Source organism: Rhamphochromis sp. 'chilingali' (assembly GCF_963969265.1).
Source record: "Rhamphochromis sp. 'chilingali' genome assembly, chromosome: 4".
Classification (NCBI taxonomy): Eukaryota; Metazoa; Chordata; class Actinopteri; order Cichliformes; family Cichlidae; genus Rhamphochromis; species Rhamphochromis sp. 'chilingali'.
In genome coordinates this window covers 29539485-29557231 of record NC_137948.1, presented here as the reverse complement: position 1 = coordinate 29557231, position 17747 = coordinate 29539485, and the positions used below count along the sequence as shown (strand labels likewise).

The 17747-nt window shown below is 42.2% G+C and overlaps 1 protein-coding gene across 2 annotated transcripts; it reads left to right on the top strand.

Moving 5' to 3' along the window:
* The first annotated feature begins 103 nt into the window (after positions 1–103).
* Positions 104–16916, top strand: fam193a (family with sequence similarity 193 member A). 2 transcript variants are annotated; one of them, XM_080880148.1, is made up of 23 exons: positions 104–516; positions 2695–2769; positions 4209–4451; positions 6285–6460; positions 6550–6717; positions 7129–7375; positions 7477–7601; positions 7803–7950; positions 8037–8111; positions 8217–8291; positions 8389–8501; positions 9593–9835; positions 9964–10120; positions 10289–10435; positions 11271–11552; positions 11898–12120; positions 12223–12531; positions 13758–14040; positions 14153–14339; positions 14531–14770; positions 14923–15808; positions 16129–16210; positions 16311–16916. In XM_080880148.1, the coding sequence occupies exons 1-23, from the start codon at positions 295–297 to the stop codon at positions 16402–16404; spliced, it is 4800 nt and encodes a 1599-aa protein (XP_080736274.1). In that variant the 5' UTR covers positions 104–294; the 3' UTR covers positions 16405–16916. The 2 variants fall into 2 exon arrangements, with proteins under 2 accessions (XP_080736274.1, XP_080736273.1); XM_080880147.1 differs by having other exon boundaries at positions 12223–12579.
* The last annotated feature ends 831 nt before the right edge of the window (positions 16917–17747 follow it).

Sequence of the window (17747 nt, the reverse complement as noted above, 5' to 3'; positions counted from 1 at the left end):
TGTTATCTGCTTAGAAAGTGATTTCCCATGGCAAACTCAATTTCCCATGAGCGCCTGGGTGAGGACGCACATTTACGTTTCGACGCGATCTGAGCCCTGGTTGAGGCAGTCCAGTCAGAGGCCATATTGGAATATATGAAGTCGGCTTGCACTTTGATGGAACTGAGTGTCTGCCGTTTTGAGAGTCTCTATACTGCTATCCAGGATTTATACGCGAGTGATTGCAACAGGCATTCCACTTGAGACTCTGCTAAGTCTGGACGGCAAGTTGTCTCGCTTCTTTTATTGGGAAAAATGAGTCCAACCGATGCTAAACGGGGGGCTAAACGCAGGAAGAACAAGCGGGGCGGTGGCAGTAGCTGCAGTGCTGTCTGCAATACCAGCGGTGGCAAGGCCGGGGTTGCTTCGGCCCTGGGCTGTGAGGGAACAGCAGCACCTGCCTCTGTCGTCGGCTTTTTGACACCTGGCAGTGCAGGCAGCGGGAATATAGGATCCATCACGGGCATAAACGACGAGGTAAGAGTGTCACACTACTGGATGTCAAAACAGGGGCAAGCAGCTTGGAGCGTTATCAACGACACATCTGATTTGGGCCCGAGACTGATGCGAGGAAGGCAGCTAGCTAGCTAGCTAACTAACAAGTGCAACGTAGCTGGTAGTTAACCGGCTTAATCACAGCTAATAATAGTTGTTTATTCTTTGTGAAATAATCGCCAGCAGTTAAACAGTCCCCAGTGTAATATAACACACTGTCTTAAACGTCAGGCTAACTTACTAAAGTCTTGGCGAAATCCTAACACTACCATCGTTAGCTTAAGTTAAGAGGTCGTAGGTGTATCGACAACGATTTAGACACAATCAAGCAGTTGGTTGATCTAATATTCTTCTCTGTGTATGGCTAGCACAGGTATAGATTGGGCTGCTCGAATCAAAGTTATTCGGGAATAACATTAAGATTAACGTAGGTGGCTCAAAAGCTGCTATCACCTAGGTAAACACTGATGCTAGCTTATGCTAACAGTCAAGAGCACTAACAATCTCATCACTGTTTTTGCGTTTTTAAATTCCGAGTTTCCGTCGTTTTTTCTCTCTCTCTCTATTTCTCTAGTCTGTAAAGGTTTGAGTTTAACTTGGTCATATTTTCCAGAGGACCAGCTAAAGTACTCGACTACCTCCTCCACGTTAGCCTAATGAGCCCGTATACTTCAATACCACGATAGTGAAACTTAACAGTGAAATCTTAAGATGGTTAGCAAGCTTATTTACAAGATCGGAGATGTTGGTTAGCTTAATGGGTCGCGTAAATAACACTTGAGTGTTTTGTATTCTGCATCGAAGGGAACTATGTCCTGTCTGTGCTTCTGTGTACGTTTATTGTGCTTTTGTAGTTATTCTGGTCTCTCACGTAGAAAGTGTGTGTGTGTGTGTGTGTGTGTGTGTGTGTGTGTGTGTGTGTGTTGTTTGTTTGGGATTAGTGATGTTACAGTATCAGATTTTCCGCTACAAGTGGGCAGAAGAATTCATGGTAACAACAATATCGCTGAAAATAAAGAAAAATACCCCTAGTCATACCAAGCTTCATTTATTTCATCGTAACTTTATTCATTTTAACTTTGTTAATTCACTGCTGCGCTAATAAGGTAAATGATATAAGAAATTTCTTGGCTAAACCATTATGGAAAACCAAATGTGACTACTTGGAGCCACTGCTGTTTTGTCTACTCTTTTTGTACACAAAATATCATGAAGCTTAAACAAAGACCGGTCATTCAGTCAGGCCTATGCTAAACAGGAGAAACACCTGTGAGTCATAGTGCAGGAGCTAGTGTTAGCTTGAAAAACTGTCAAGACAACGGTAATTAAATTAAAAATTAATTCCTCAAAGTAATACCAGTCTATCTGCACCTATCTCAGTGACTCAGCCTCGCTCTATCTCAGTGTGTGAGAGAAACACAGAGAAAGAAAAACCAATGCTGTTAGCACTAAACACCTTACTTTAGTCATCCATAAAGTAAGCATACACTGTCTAGTACGTGTTTATATACTATATAGTGCAAGGTGACAGTATAGCAGTTACTAAAAAGAAGAGAGCCTTGATATAAACTGGATTCCTAGTTGTTCAGGTCATTTACAATATGTTTATGTGCATGTTTTACTGCAGCATTCATTTTTATTTTTAAATGTCAGTTATTACTAATGCTTAACAGTACATGCACAGATAGCCAGCTTGTTTTTCTCATAGCACCGATTACTACCATGGTGGTTTGTGTCAGCCTGCAGCAGCAACAGTAATTTGTCGTTTAAGTTTACATAACATGAAACTGCTTGAATTTAATCCTTTAGTCTAAATGATCAGTTACGACTCCTTTTCTGCCAGTCTGTGCATGGCTAGATAGAGATTATGTTTTGCTATAATTTTTCTGAGTTGACTCCTTAAATGTGCGTACATCATTTTTGGGCACTTTTGTTTATAGGTTTTCTGTGTATGCAGTGTGTACTGGTGTGAACCTATGAGAGGTTTATCAGTATAAATATATATGCAGTCGAATATAAAACCCAGAAAATAATACAGAAAACATTAGAAGCTTTGAGGTGTAATATAGAAACTGTGTCATCACTTAGTGTAATTGATCACTTGCATAAATAGAAAGGGATGAGTTCATTGTAAACTATGAGCTGTTTTGTGTCCATCAGGTCAAAGTGAACAGCGGCGTTACACCACAGTTTACAGAAGGACCGGTGAATGCTGACTTCTCTGGAGTCCTTCAGGTAAAGTACAGTCAAGGGTTTCTGAATCCACTCAATGATACAGAACCTTTGTCGCTCAAAGACATGTCCAGTTTACCAGAATAATACACACCTTGACAATAGAACTGTGTGTATGCTAAATGGTGGAAACCCACTCAAGATTTAAACATTCAGTGTTTCTGTTAATTCAGTCATTTTTAAGTATGGAACTTATTCATATTCGGTAGGACTTGCCTCAGTTATTCATACATTCAGATGCTCCAGCATTTGTATTTTTTATTTTTTTAACAGTAGGGTTTAAGTGTTGATAACTGCCTTTTTTTTTTTTCCTGATTACTAATGACGTTATTCCTCAGAATTCAAATCCATACAACACACATCACGAACATGAACTTGAACAAGGAACGAGGAAATATATGTATGAAATGTACTGTTTATCATAGAGAACCCAACTGATTGATCAGTGAGCAGATATTGTCTGCAAATATTTGCTTTTTTCGCTGATCTTTTATAATAATAATAATAATAATAATAATAATAATAATAATACATGGATAAATAATATATAAATGGAAATTAAAAAGGTAAGGAAGAAGGGTGAGAAATGCCTTTCAACTATGTTATGAGAGTTGGCGTTGCATAGTTTGTCCAACAGAGGGCACTTTACAACTCTCCTGTTTGTTGTGTGAAACACTACACACTGATTAGGAGCAGTTGGATACAACGCAAATGAGTAAATGATTAACTAACATGTGTCACACAATGTTCAGCTACTTTCTGACACTAATTTAAAAAAAAAAAAAAAAGAATTTACAATATCGACACCTGAGTTTGAGAATGTGATAATTTAAGAAGGAGGAAACATAGGATTCTGAAATTCATACCATAGCTGTACTAGGAGGCCATATCATGTTTGGATAGATGCTGATATTCCGTTAAGTGTAAAGCTGCCCCGCTCTAACCCAGAGTACTCACTGAGTCACAGTCTCCAGGAGTACACGTTTAAAATGTAGCTGAAATAGATGGAAGTCAACCTTCTTCTTAAAATCCCATAGCCATCCCACCCACCGTCACAAGCAGTCAGTGTGTATATCATTAATTGAAGCCTCTAGCTTCTAATTACGTGTTTGTGCCCCTCTGTGGTTCACGCACTGAAAGGACTCTGTGTTAAAGTTCCTGTGATTTAATGAAGTACAGCGGGCCTGTTCAAACAGCTGTTGTACCTGGAGTACATTGGGTTGTGAATGTTAGATTGGTTAGCAGTTCAAGTGATCACAAACTTGAGTTTTCCTCTAAAATAACATCTGTATTATTATTATTATTATTAGAAGAAAAAATAACCTGCTTTTATTTATTCCCTTAAGTAGTAAATGACAACAGCCACTGCATTTCTATCTAGGGGATTTTAATCAAACACAGTGACTTCATGTAAACTAATATATTTTTCTTTCCCACCACAGACCCCATTCACATTTGGCCTGAACCAGCGAGCGCCCTACACTGCTGGTGATCGCTGCCTCTTGTGTCGATGTGAGCGTAAAGACACTGTCGTGCCTTCAGAGGCAAGCATCTCAGGCCAGAACGGTACGGCACAGCCTGCCAAGACTCCCAGTGCTCTACAGCTGCCTCTGTGGGTGTGCTCTGACTGCAGGCGCACAGTGGAGAAGGAGGACCGACATACTACTCTAGAGCAGTCTTTAGGGGTAAGTCACATGAGTGTGAAGAGAATTAAAGTTATAAAGAGTTTGTGCATGGAGAGAGAGTGCTGCGTGTCAAGCCTTTGCTCGATTCCGCCGTTCAGTCGGTTTTCTGGCTCAACACGGATACCACATATCTGCAGTTTAACGTGCACAGCTGCGGTCTTTCAGTGGATGATGCAGCTCCTGCGTTCACCTGGCACTGCTGGTTCTGTGCCAGAACGGCTGAAACAGATGCAGCCACCGTGAGCAGCAGCTGCTGCTGTAAGAACGTAATGATGGAAGCAGAATAATACGATTGCACAAGCTTGAATTGATTCAACGAGGTAGCGACTTCTAGAAGCTTCAGCTTGAAATGTGCACTTTTTCAATTTTTCAGGTACATTAATTAAACAAAAAGTATCTCAGTGGATGAAATGCTTTTGATATATAATAAATGGTACATAAAAATGTAGTTGTGATTATGGCATTAGCTGCATCTGTATCTAAAAATGAAGGAACTAATTATAAAAATCATAATGATTTAAGTCTTTATTTTAACACGTAGTCACATTTAATACTCCTAATGATTAATTAAGAAAATAAGTGGCAGTGTTGCTGTTGTCGTCTTAATTAGTTTTCTCTCTTTCTCCTCTGCACACCCAAGTGTGACTGAAAATATCCTCTCAGGCCTGTGTTGTAAGATGACGTGTGTTTGAGTGTGCGCTCCAGTTACTCTGTATATAAAGAGCTTCTTTATGACCGACTGCCTGTGGAAAAATCTTGTGATTTGAAATCAGTGGGGGGTTTTTTTTTCTCCCCCTATAATACAAAGTGACTTTTTATTTTCCTGGTTGAATGTGTGTAGGAGTGATTATTAGTTGTAATTAATAAAAGCACTTTTGTACAGACAAATTTACAAAGGCAGCGACTCGACTTTGTTTCCGTTCTTGCAAATTCTAAAAGAAATTTTGCTTTTTATTTGTAGGCAGGTGGTAAGATTGCGCCTACATTTTTGTTCTTCATCCAAAGTCTCAGTCTGAGTTGCTTTTGAAAACTCCCAAACGTTTGTTTTTTGGAGCTCAGTCCTATGTTTTCTTAGTTGTTGGTGCGTTAGCCTTGGATGGTGGTCTTGGGTTTGGCTTCCTCTTAAATGTATTGTTAAATGCATCCTAACTGCAGGGGCGTGCTCTGCTGACTCACAGCATTATGGTCCTGTAGTCAAGGGGCCCAAGCAACTGGAGAGCTTTTATTTTGAAATAGCTGCAGAAAAGAAAATTTGCACATATATTCTCTATCTAGTCTGCCACATGCTGTGCTTTTTCTGGTGATGAGTGAATGATGGTGTGACATTATAAGTCAGTTCTCACAGTGGTTTGCTGATCTCGGCCCTGATGCTTGTCAATTGTAACTGTAACTTTTCTCTAAACAAAAAAAGACTGCACTGTGTGCTCATCCCAGTTGTAGTTACTGTCCAACACGTTATAAACGTAAATAGGCTGAGCGTCATGTGGTGCTGGACATATCAGAGCAGTCATTTTCAGGGCCTTGTAGCTGTCACAGTGTCCAGAGCCAGATCCATGAGATGATCAGAGATTATTTTATGACAAGCCACAGCTGAAGAGACTGAAGAGGAATCAACTGAAATGATTAAAAATGCTCTTAAATACAGAGAAGTGATTGACATTCATATTATATGTTAGCACATTATTTTCAGCTTTCTGGACAGCCGTGCGACATGCCCAGTGTCACCATCGGCTCCTGAAAAATGATCAGCATCACAGTAAACTAATAAAAATGTTTCTGGATTTGTTCAATGCCTTATTGTGATGTCTTTGTTTTCCTTCATAATGCCTACAGAGTCAGGACTTTCTTTTGCACATGCCTGTGGGTAATGGAAACTTGGGCCAGGAGGCAGCCACAGGGGACAGACTGACCACTGCTGCGCCTACTCTACCCATGCTTCCTGCCCCGGACCTCACCACGCCGATGCCTGCTGATACAGTGTGCAGCTGCGAAGCTTGCAACGAGAGGCGGTCAGTTCAGGTTGACTCTTTGATTCCTTGCGTTTTTGTTTTTGTTTTGTTTTTTTCACTGATTCTTAATGAATTTGTGGGAATTACAGGGAGATCTCTGCCGAGTCGGAGAGGGAGTCGCAGCAGCTGCAGAACCACTGGTCGGAGCTTCGCTACCTGGTGCGCTACATCTACAGACAGACGGGAACGCCACTTGCAGATGACCACGACCAGCCTCTAGAGAGAGACAAGGAGGGCATGAAGGAGCTGGTGGACAGGTATGACCACGACCAGAAATCCTGCCTCTCTTTCTCAGGTCTTTCTTTCAGGGGCTTTCAGGGGTGTGTTTGGCCACTAGAGGTCCCTGTTAACAGGGAGCTTCTCTGAAAACAACCAGAGGCGTGGGAGCCTTTGCGCTGATGTCAACAAACTGAAACTGCTGCCTTGTTTTGTTTTGGGTTTTTTTGTTTGTTTTTCCAGTGTATTTGAACAAGTCCACAGGCCCGTAAAAAGCCTATTGGATTACTTAATATGATGTAATTGAGGAAACTATGTGACTCACATTGGGAGATTTTAAACTGTACAGACAGTGTTACAAGAGAAAGAAGAGCTTTACGTGCTGGTAGCATCAATAGATGGGGAATTTTTTTTTCTTTTCCCACATTATGTTCATTGTTTTTCTCCCGCAGACTCTGTGAAAAGGATCCCTATCAGCTCTACCAGCGGTTGGAGCAGCAGGCTCGGGAATACGTCTTGGAAATGAAAGTGCGTCTATTGAAGCACCTTTCTGCAGGTTCCAAGAACACGGGACCACCTGGGACCATAGCTGCAGCCCAAGGTCCTCCTCAAGCCCACCAGTTCATCTCACTTTTGCTGGAGGAATACAACGCCCTCTGTCAAGCTGCACGAACCATCAGCAGCTTCCTGCTCACCCTGGTTCGTCCGAGTGTTGTTCCCCCACATACAATAACACGTTTGACATATTCATCGCATTCTTAACTTTTATTTTATTTCCTTTTTTTTTTGCTCTTCCCCAGGAAAATGAGCACCTCCAGAAATTTCAGGTGACCTGGGAGCTGCACAACAAACACCTTTTCGAGAATCTGGTTTTCTCCGAACCGATCTTACACAGCAGTTTACCGGCACTCATTGCACAGCTTAGGTAAGACGTCACTTCTATTTAAAGGAAGACTCTATGACTAGACGCTCATCGTGATGATTTGATTGCTAATAAAGACCCAAATTGCACATTACCTTCTCAGATGCTGCCTTTGAACAAGCTTCCACAGTACTGAGCCATAAGCCAGCAGGCTTATCCCTAATCCCTATTTGGTTTTTTTTTGCTTTTGTTTTCTTTCCACAGGCATGGCACAGCTTCCCATGATTCATACAGTGAAGATACGTACAGGACGTTATTAGAGAGCTACCAGCAACTGCAGCAGGAGATGGCTTCAGTGGCCGCTCAGTGGCAGGATTGTGAGAAGAGGATTGATGACTATGTGGATGAACAGGTACGCAGGGCAGTAAAAGAATGTCTTGTGTAACGCTCATGTTCAGTACAGAGAATAATAAATTGTGTAACATGTTTCTTTTGTAGATGCTTTTTAAGGTGGAGGGTCAGAATATTACCAACCAAAGAACAGAGCCACACAAGTCTTTAATTAGCAAAAATGTAAGTGAAATGAAAACTCTGTGACTGTTTAGATATTTTTTTTCAGTCTTTGATTTGTGAAGCTTCTAAAGTCTTTGTTGATTCTTACTATCTGCCTGTTTCCAGACTTTAAAGACAAAGCAGGGAATGCTGAAAGAGGACTGGGAATTCTTTAAGCAAAGAAGGTTTATAGAAGAACAGGTACGGCACATGATTATGACGCTGTCATTTTACAATGGAGTTTTACAGTTGTGTCCTTCAAAGCGCTGTAATGGTTTCTGTTTTTGTTTTTTTGTAGTTACCCAACAGTAAGAAATCCCCCACCGGAGATAACAACTTCACAGACACAATGAGAATGCTGTCATCTCGTCTGAGTATTCCAGACTGTCCAAACTGCAATTACAGAAGAAGGTGAGCTGTCAGGATTCAGTGGCTTGTCCCTGTCTGGCCTGGGATTACGTTACTCTTAGTCCAGTGAATTTCAGAAATAATTCAAATTATCTTCACAGGGGGGAAAAAAAAAAGGATAACATGTATAAAATAAGTGAACAGACTGGTTATGTTTAGTTGTGAAGAAATTAAATGAACCCCCCTCTACTTGCTGGTATTATTATTATTATTATTATTATTATTATTATTATTATTATTATTATGTGCAAAAGTCTTGAGCAATTTCTTTATATTTTGCTTCCAAGGAGCCAGAATTTATTTTCTTTTTTTTTTGTGGGCTCGTGCAATAGTTTAAGTCTTTTTCAGGCTTTTTCAGTGCAGTCCTTGTACCTGACCATTTTCAGAGGTTTCTTTTCTTTCTGTTAGCCACCTAACACTGACCTATGAATCATTCCAGCATAAGAACTCAAAGGATGAAACAGTGTTGTCTACACATAATGCGATTTCTATTAAAAATGATAAGATAACAGTTTGAAGGTCTAAACTGGTGTCTTTGCAAAAACAAAGCGCTATTAGCTGAAAACATGGCACATCTCTACATGCTGTGTAGGGTGTCCTGAGAAATTTTGAGAGGGAAAAAAACGCAGATGAAAAGCGTCTGAAAGTCATGTCCTTACGGAGTAGAAACCAATCCAGCAAAGATCTGACACTGTAACCATTTATTGTTTACTGTAGCCTGGTTAGAAATGATGTTGGTGGAAGGGTGGCTATCAAGAAGCCATTCTTAAGGAAGGGAGAAATGGGGAGCCAAGGCTGAGGTATGCCAAATTACACAAGAGGTGGTCTGAAAATCAGCAGTGACATGAGGTGAGGGTCATGTCACTGGTGTGGCTCAAGACTTTTGTCACTTTGCTATAGAACCTATTTAAAGATGGGAGAGCGAGATGTCAACATGTGATGTATTGAAGACCATTTTCCGCCATTAAAAAAGCCACTTAACTCATTTGACTGTATGGGAATTGTCTTTTTAAAATACTTCATGTAAGAACTTTACTGAGAGAGTCCTGTAATCAGTATCACAATATAAATTTTGTCTCAACTTTTTTCAACAGGTGCACATGTGACGACTGTAGCCTCTCTCACATCCTAACGTGTGGCATAATGGACTCTCCTATCGCTGAAGACCTCCACATCAAACTACCCATGCAAGGGGATCCTCCCCGGGACTTCTTGGCAGGGGTGCACCCTCCTAGCCTCTCTTCCGGCAGTTCAGCATCCGGCTCCAACTCCAGTTCTCCCATCACCATCCAGCAGCATCCGAGACTCATTCTGCCTGAAGGAGACACCAACACTTTGTAAGTCATCTATTAGTATTTTCCCCAATCTTAGCGTTAACATAAAAATAAGTGCTATTAAAGTGGAACTGATATTTCGATAAATAGTCTCTTCTTCTTCCTGACTTCTCATTTCTCTCTTGTTGTAGCATTAGCGATGATGACGAAGTGCCTCCATTGTCCAGTAAGTTTGGGGACATGTACCCTATGAGTGGTTATGAGGACAACAGTATGGTGACTGCTGCTGTGAACGGTCTTCATAACGACATCAACGGGGAAGGTGAAAACGTGGCGCTAAAGACAGGGGTGAGTCCTCTACAGCCCCCAAAAAATGCCCAAGATTAGCTGTGAATTTCCCTGCCGGGTTTCTGGATGATGAAGCTGCAGTTCATTATGAGTGGGTTACGGGTAATTTGGGAAATATTTTGTCCTCACATACTAATTCAGTCTTTGTTCTGCACCTCTCTGTGTCAGTCTCCTCGCATTACCAGCAGCAGCAGCTCATCGGAGGGTGACGAGGAGGAAGCTAATAGCGAGGGTGGTGGGGAGCCCCCAGGGCAGCAGGAACAGCTTTCCTCAGGAAAGACCAATAGTCCTCCACCCTCCTACAACCACCAGCAGGTATTTATACAAATACAATGAGCCTTCATTCGTCTTCCTTTAAGGGCCATATGCTCAGACGCACTCATTGTGTGACGAGAGATCTAAAAATACTGATCACAGAACAAGAATGTTCTTTGTTGCTGTGGGTCCCGGGGTTATCGCAGGAGCGTGTTTTTTTTTTTTTTTTTTTTTTTTTTTTTTTTTTTTTTTTACATGAATTTAAATTTTGTTTTAATTTTTCTTTTTTTTGTTATAGCTTAGACTGGGTTTGCTCATTTCAGTTTCAATGTGGTTCCAGTAGTTTCAGTATTAATTTGAGTTGCTAGTCCATTATAATATGAGTGGTATTACTATACAAACACTAGACGTGGTCATCTGTGCATCAGTGAAAGTCCCCTTATACTCTTTGTGTGGATTAAAGACTAGAAGACATTTGCTATTTATTTTATTTGTTCGTTTGTCTTTTAAAGTCTATAACTAAAGCTAATGCCACACTTATCTGGCCACGATCCTTGCCACCTCCAGGTACAGCTGTTACTGACGAAACGAGGTGCTTTATTTGCAGGGCAGGGTATCCGTGTATCCGTGTATCCGTGCAGTGGCACTGATGAGACCTGAACCACTTTACTAATGTTCATGTGACACAAAAAGCACATCAGTTTAATTCTGATGTAAGAGCGGAGATAAAAACTTGGTAGTGTAGTCACACTAATTTAAAATAATAATAATAATGAAATCCTCGATGGAGCTGAATTGGAAAAATGAACTCCACTACTACATTCTGATACATGATTTAGCTGTTATTACTCTTTTAAATCAACGTGTTTCAAACCTATATTACCCCCACCCTCAGGCAGAGCAGGCCCAGCATGCCTGCGAGTGCCACGTGTGCAACCAGGACCCCAGCTCTTCCACCCTGGGCCCCGCCACGTGTTTGCCCCCTAGTCGGCTCCACGCTGCGCCTCCTCCCCCCGCTGTTGGACACCAATTCTTCACAGACAGCAAGACCCCCCCTGCACACCCCGCCCTCCACTTGTACCCACACATCCACGGCCACTTGCCCCTACACAACTTCTCCCGGCCCCTCCTGCACCCCACACTCTACCCACCAAGCCCACCTCTCACACACAACAAGGTGAGGATAACAAGTTTTTAGAGGTAGACGTAAGTTGTATTCTTCCGATCAGTATGTAGAATTCTAGCATTGAAAGTGTCTTTAAGGGGAAAATTGATTCATTTCCTTATCACTGGGGATTTTTCTTTTTTTAAGGTTCCAAGAACAATCCTAAGATTAGTTGTACGCTAGTTTCATTTAGTGTCACTGCAGTTCCTTTTTTCTGCCACAAGGGGACAGACTGAACCTAAACTAGGGGAAGGGGGGAAAAAGCAAAAAGAACAGAGCAGTCCTGAACTTTGTGCCAAACTCAAACCTGTTCATCTCATTATTCCCTTACTAATCACATTTTTTTCCCACCTTAAGCCTCTGCCCCCCAACCCTATATCAAACCACTCGGCGGCCAAGCAGCCAGCCTTCAGTGCGTCTTTACCAGAGCATGTATACCAGAACTGCTTCGGCGGTGCGGGCAGTGCAGGTGACTGGAACAGCTCTCTGCAGTGCCTCTCGCTCAAGTTTGAGAATTTATGGGACGCTGCTGTGATGAAGAGCTGGAATCCGTCTGTGCTGTTGCCCGAATCGCTTCCAGGTGAGCCGCCCTGGCACGGCACAAATCACCAATCATATTGAAATCATTTAAAAAGAATCGTTAAGACAATGTCTTCCCTTATGTTTTGTCCTAACCCAACAGGTGATATGCTTGGACCACCACTTGCTGATGTCCCCCTCCCTCCAACATCATCTATTTGCCCCCAAGGGGAACATGCCTCACTGCCCACGCCTCTGCCCCCTTCCTCGTCTTCTTCCTTGTCATCATCTTTGTCGTCATCCTCCTCGTCCTCATGCTCCTCTTCAGAAGCCAAAGAGCAGAAGAAGACCGGCGGCAAGAAGAAGTGTCTCTACAATTTCCAGGATGCCTTCATGGAGACGAATCGAGTGGTGATGGCTACCTCCGCCTCCACGTCCTCAGTGTCCTGCACTGCTACCACTGTCCAGTCAAGTAATAACCCACCCATCCACCTAGCATCTAAAAGACCCAACTCTTTAGGTAATATAGGAAGTAGGAGTAGTGGTTAGGTTTGTACTGATGGGGCTTTTTTGTTATTAAAATGATGGGACACTCAAACAATTTAACACCTACAGTTAAAAGGGACTCGTTGTGGTCGTCTCCACCGCCGTATTTTATTCTCGTACCCCAGCTCTGTGTTATTCATACATCAAAATATTTTTGGGTGCAGCCCCTCGGTCCATCAATTGTTTGAAACAAACCATTTTAGCTTCCTCTATTTAAACTGCCTTTCTTTTAATTGGCTGAAAAAAGGTGGTTAGACCTACTCAAACAAAACAACCATCTGACGGCTGTGGATGCTGTGCTCACAGGTATCATGTCGGATGTCTTTGGTATTATGCAGAGGCAGAAATGGAAGAAACTGAGCGTTTAGGGGTCTGAAACCAGAGTTTTTGACTCACGGGGAAACTTGTCAGTGTGTATTGTGCATCCTTCATTGTAAGAGTACATATTTAACTAATTGATAAGTCCCCTTGAAAATTTGGGTGTGTCATCAGTTTTGATCACATACAAATTTTGCTGTCACTGATAGCTTTTATTCAGCAGGATAATTATTCATTTTCTCTATTATAGTGGGTTTTTTTTATGGTATTTATTACCTCTTTGACCTTTCCAAATAGTAAAGCACATGGGAAGGATGCCTATTCTTTTATATTTTTCTCAGTGTTAACTGTAGCAAGCATGTTTTACTATGCAAGGTTTGCTACTGTGTCTATGCTTGAATGCACAGTTAAGAATTGACAGAATGGTGAATTCAAATCTTATGTCCACACATTCATCAATTACTCAGATAACCTGGAGTAAAGTGTAAATTGTGTTTTATTCTGAAATGTCTGGTCGTTGTATTGTGGTGAAATGAATGATGTGGCTTGAGATAGAGATATATATATGAGGTCGATCTAAGTTTAGATGAGCAAATATAAATATCAGCGTTATAATTCATATTCAAAAGGTCATCAAGCTGAAACTGCGTTGCGCTGGTTTAGAAGAAGTGGTATTGACGTGCGAAGCATGCGTCAGCAACACTTGGCTTGTTTGTTTTCCTGTCTGGAAGCTCTGAACACGATCATGTTGTTTTTGATGATGTGGGGATTTTTTCTTTTGTGTATTTTGTTAATGTAAATATTGTAATTCTGGCCATTTTCCCTCCCTTCTAGATGACGTATTTCACAATCTAGGTAAAGAGGACCACAGGCAACCCACTCCAACCACCCCTAGAAATGGCTCCACAGGACTTACCTCCCTCCCTCCTCTCTCGGGGCCCCCGCTCCCTCCAGCACCCACTGCGCACCTTCCGATAATAGGATCACAACCCTTCCCAAAAATGGCCACTCCAGCTCCAGACTTTGCAGACTCCCACCAGGGTCATTGCCTCCCACCCACAGAACCTCTGGCCACCTCAATGGATGGGCCCATCAGTGCCCCACCCAGCGTCTGCAGGCAAGTTTGCTGTCTGATTTCACAGGAAAGATTATTTATCTTATTTCTTTTTTGTCGCAGCAATCCAAACTGAATTTAAAGTACTGAAACATGAAAACATTATTTATTTCAGTGATCCTGACTGTGAAGGCCATCGCTGTGAAGGGAATGGGGGGTACGAGCATCCGCCATATGATGGAGAGGAGAGTCAGGACGAGGACAGCTGCTCGGAGCACAGCTCTTCCACCTCCACATCCACCAACCAGAAAGAAGGAAAGTACTGTGACTGCTGCTACTGCGAATTCTTCGGACATGGCGGGGTAAGACATGCATGTTTATGCAAACACATTGACCTCAGATTAACATCTTGTTGGTGTTTTTTTTTTTTTTTTTTTTTTTTTTTTTTTTTTTTGCTTTTGTTGTTGTTGTTGTTTTTTCCAAATGATTCATTTATTTTTATTTTCCTCCTCCGTACCCTCATTGATTGCGACACCCTTTGTTTTATTCACAGCCCCCAGCTGCTCCTACCAGTCGAAACTATGCAGAAATGAGGGAGAAGCTTCGCTTACGTCTGACAAAACGCAAAGAGGAACAGCCGAAACGCGAGGAACAGCAGCCGGTGATAGAAAGAGATGGAGGGGTGGAGGACCACAGGCGGGTGGAGGACCTGTTGCAGTTTATCAACAGTGCTGATAGTAAACCCGCTTCCAGTTCTAAGGCAGCAAAACGAGCAAGGCACAAACAAAAGAAGGTAACTACCTGCTGATCAGGCCAGAGGCCTTTTTGAAATGAACCACTTTCCTAGAATACTTGGAAATATAGCACTCAGTGGTCTTTATTATTATTATTATTTTATGAGTCAGAGTTGTCAGTACACTAATAGTAAATGTCTGTGTGCTTCAGATGGAAGAGAAGGCCCGTCTGGAGGCGGAGGCCCGCGAAAGGGAGGAGCAGCAGTTGTTGGAGGAACAGCAACGGCGACAGAGGCAGGAAGAGGAAGAAGCGCTTCAAAAAGAACTGCTCCGACTGCAGGAGCTGCAGCAACATCGCGCTGCCAAAAAGAAAAAGAAAGAGAAAGCAAAGGAAAATACCGCTCCCCCTCACAACAATCCACAGCCCCTTAAACAGACAGCTCAGAACGTCTTAGATAATCTTCAGAATGGAAAGTCACAGCTGCTTCAAACTCTCATCCGCCTCCCTGACCAGAAGGAACCCAGATTTGACTCACTACCCCGGCCCCATTTACAGCACAGCCCAAACTGCGCTGCTGAAAAGGGGTTTACCGCTGAGACCAACATCCCCAATTCTCCACCTGACCTCCTCAACGGCACCTCCTCTCTACTCGAGGTCAGCAGTAAATCTAAGGGTAAGCAGTCCGCTAAAGTGCCCACCTCTGAGGCTGCTGTAAAGAAAGCCCCAGAGTTACCCAAGAGCTCCGATGCGCCTGTAAAGCTCGCTAATGGCGCTACCACTACAACAGACACCAAAGCAATGCGAACTAGGCCCGTTGAAGCCCTCGCTCCTCTCCCAACCAGTGAACCCCAGAGGGAGGAAAGGAGCAATAACAGAAGTGCCAGCGGTAAAAGGCAGCAACACCAACCTCTAGCCCAAACAAAGGAAGACAGGATAAGCCCCCCTGTGTCAAACCCCTCTCCGTCTCCCCCTCCAACCTCCCAGTCCGAACAGACCCAGCAGAACGGCAAACCTCCGACCGCAGAGTCCCCACAGCCCAAAGGCAAGACCAAGAAGAGCAAGAAGAAGAAGGCGGACAAGATGAACAGCTCGATAGGTTGGTTTTAATCTTCTGTGTGTACAAGTCCGGACTACCCTGTCCTGCTGCTAAAGTCGGAACAACAAAGTGTTCTGCATTGTTTTCCTTTGTCTCCTGGATGTTCTGTAATAAGCAAGGTTTGATCACCATGAGCAAGTGCTAGGGAGTATTTCTTAATCCAGCTTTGCTGTGATCCCAAACTCGGACGTGCTGTGAAATGTTAAAGCACCTTGGAAACGTAATCCTGACAGATTAGAACCAGGAAAATGTGTATGAGACCAATGAGAGATGAATTTTTCTGTGTATGTATATATGAAAATGTTTTATTTTTATTTTAGATGATGTATTCCTGCCCAAAGACATCGACCTGGATAGCACTGAAATGGATGAAACGGAGAGGGAGGTGGAGTACTTCAAAAGGTGCGTTTGACCAAATTCTGGAGGAACACTACTAAAATGTGTTCTTCCCTACCTCAAAGGCCTAATGTCAGCTTTCTTCCTTCTTTTCTCTCTTTTCCAGATTTTGCTTAGACTCTGCCCGGCAGACCCGTCAACGGCTATCCATCAACTGGTCAAACTTTAGCTTGAAGAAAGCTACGTTTGCTGCACATTGAGGGTGTTTAGTGAGTGACTGTCAGGACAGAATCAGTACCTTAACAGCTATACAAACCCAACCCCGACCCTCCACTTATCCCTTTACTTCCACCCAACTGTTATCCTCCTGGAACTTCTCCCGCTGTGCCCAAATCACACCCACGCTGCCTTGCTTTGTTCTTGTCACTGTGTGGTTCCAACACAGACCCATCTGGACTGATCCACCTGCAGAAATAAAAAGAAATGAAATGACACAGAATCACAAAATGCTACTCTACATCTGATTAATTTTTCCTGCCTGCTTGTGTGCTTCTAGTCTGAGTTGGGCATTTCTCTTGACTGAAAAGGAAAAAAAAGAAAAGAAAAAAAAAAAAAGCCATGGTCTGAAATTATTTTCTTATATTGGCTTAACTGTAGTCAAAAGATGCTTATTATGTCTGGAAGGTTTCCTTAAAAAAGAAAAAGAAAAAAGAGAGACAATGGAAACTTAAAAAAAGCGAGAAATGTAATGAATTAAAAGCTGTATTTGACATATTGTGGCTTACTATCCCATCGTTTCCTGTTCCTAGCACGGCCTCTCATCACACGATTGACAAGGGAGCTTGGTTAGCTGGTTTCCACTCTCCCAAACCCTCCCCCCACCCCACCAACTACTTCCACCTGATTTCACAGAAAGGAGGAAGGCGTAATACTTGACATTGTTCTTTTTTTTTTTTTTGGTTTTTAAGTTCTGTTTAACAAACTGTTGAGTAAACGTGTACCAGTTACAGTTTATGTTTTCTTTATTTTGACCTGTAGCCAGCTTGTATCAGAATACTTTCAGAATGAAATTGAAAAAGAACAATACTCACACTATCAGTCTGTTATAGAGTGTATATTGTATTAACACTAAAGCCAAACTGGCTACTTTTAACATATTGTTAAGTAATATTAAATCTTGTCTTTCTTTTTTGAAAGATGGAATACAGTAGTATGGCAGGATTATGTGTCTTGTGTCACATCTTATTTCCTACATACGGTAAAAAAGCCAAACCAAAATGTCAAAAGACGTACATACATTTACAGATGCAGTTCACGATATGTGAAGCTACTGTTAGCAGCCAGTTAGCTTAGTGTAAACAAGGAAATGGGGCAGCTTTGCCTCGCTGGGTCCAGCGGTTATAAAAATGCACCTGCCTGGTGAGTACACATTTGGTCGGGACATAGAGTCATAGTATAATGAGAACGCACACCCTGTCGCTTCTAAGCTTTTATGTTTAAAAATAATAATAAATAAAACAGATTCATAGTGGATCTTAAAATTACATAAATACAATCTTCGATGAACATGTTACACAGCGTCACTGTTTTAACTATATTTGAG

Bases quoted from the DNA above. Each gene is read 5' to 3' on its own strand.
- fam193a (XM_080880147.1), top strand. From the start codon at position 295: ATGAGTCCAACCGATGCTAAACGGGGGGCTAAACGCAGGAAGAACAAG. The intron at 6,461-6,549 runs GTCAGTTCAGGT...TGGGAATTACAG, and splicing joins GAAGCTTGCAACGAGAGGCG to GGAGATCTCTGCCGAGTCGG. The intron at 14,340-14,530 runs GTAAGACATGCA...TTTTATTCACAG, and splicing joins AATTCTTCGGACATGGCGGG to CCCCCAGCTGCTCCTACCAG.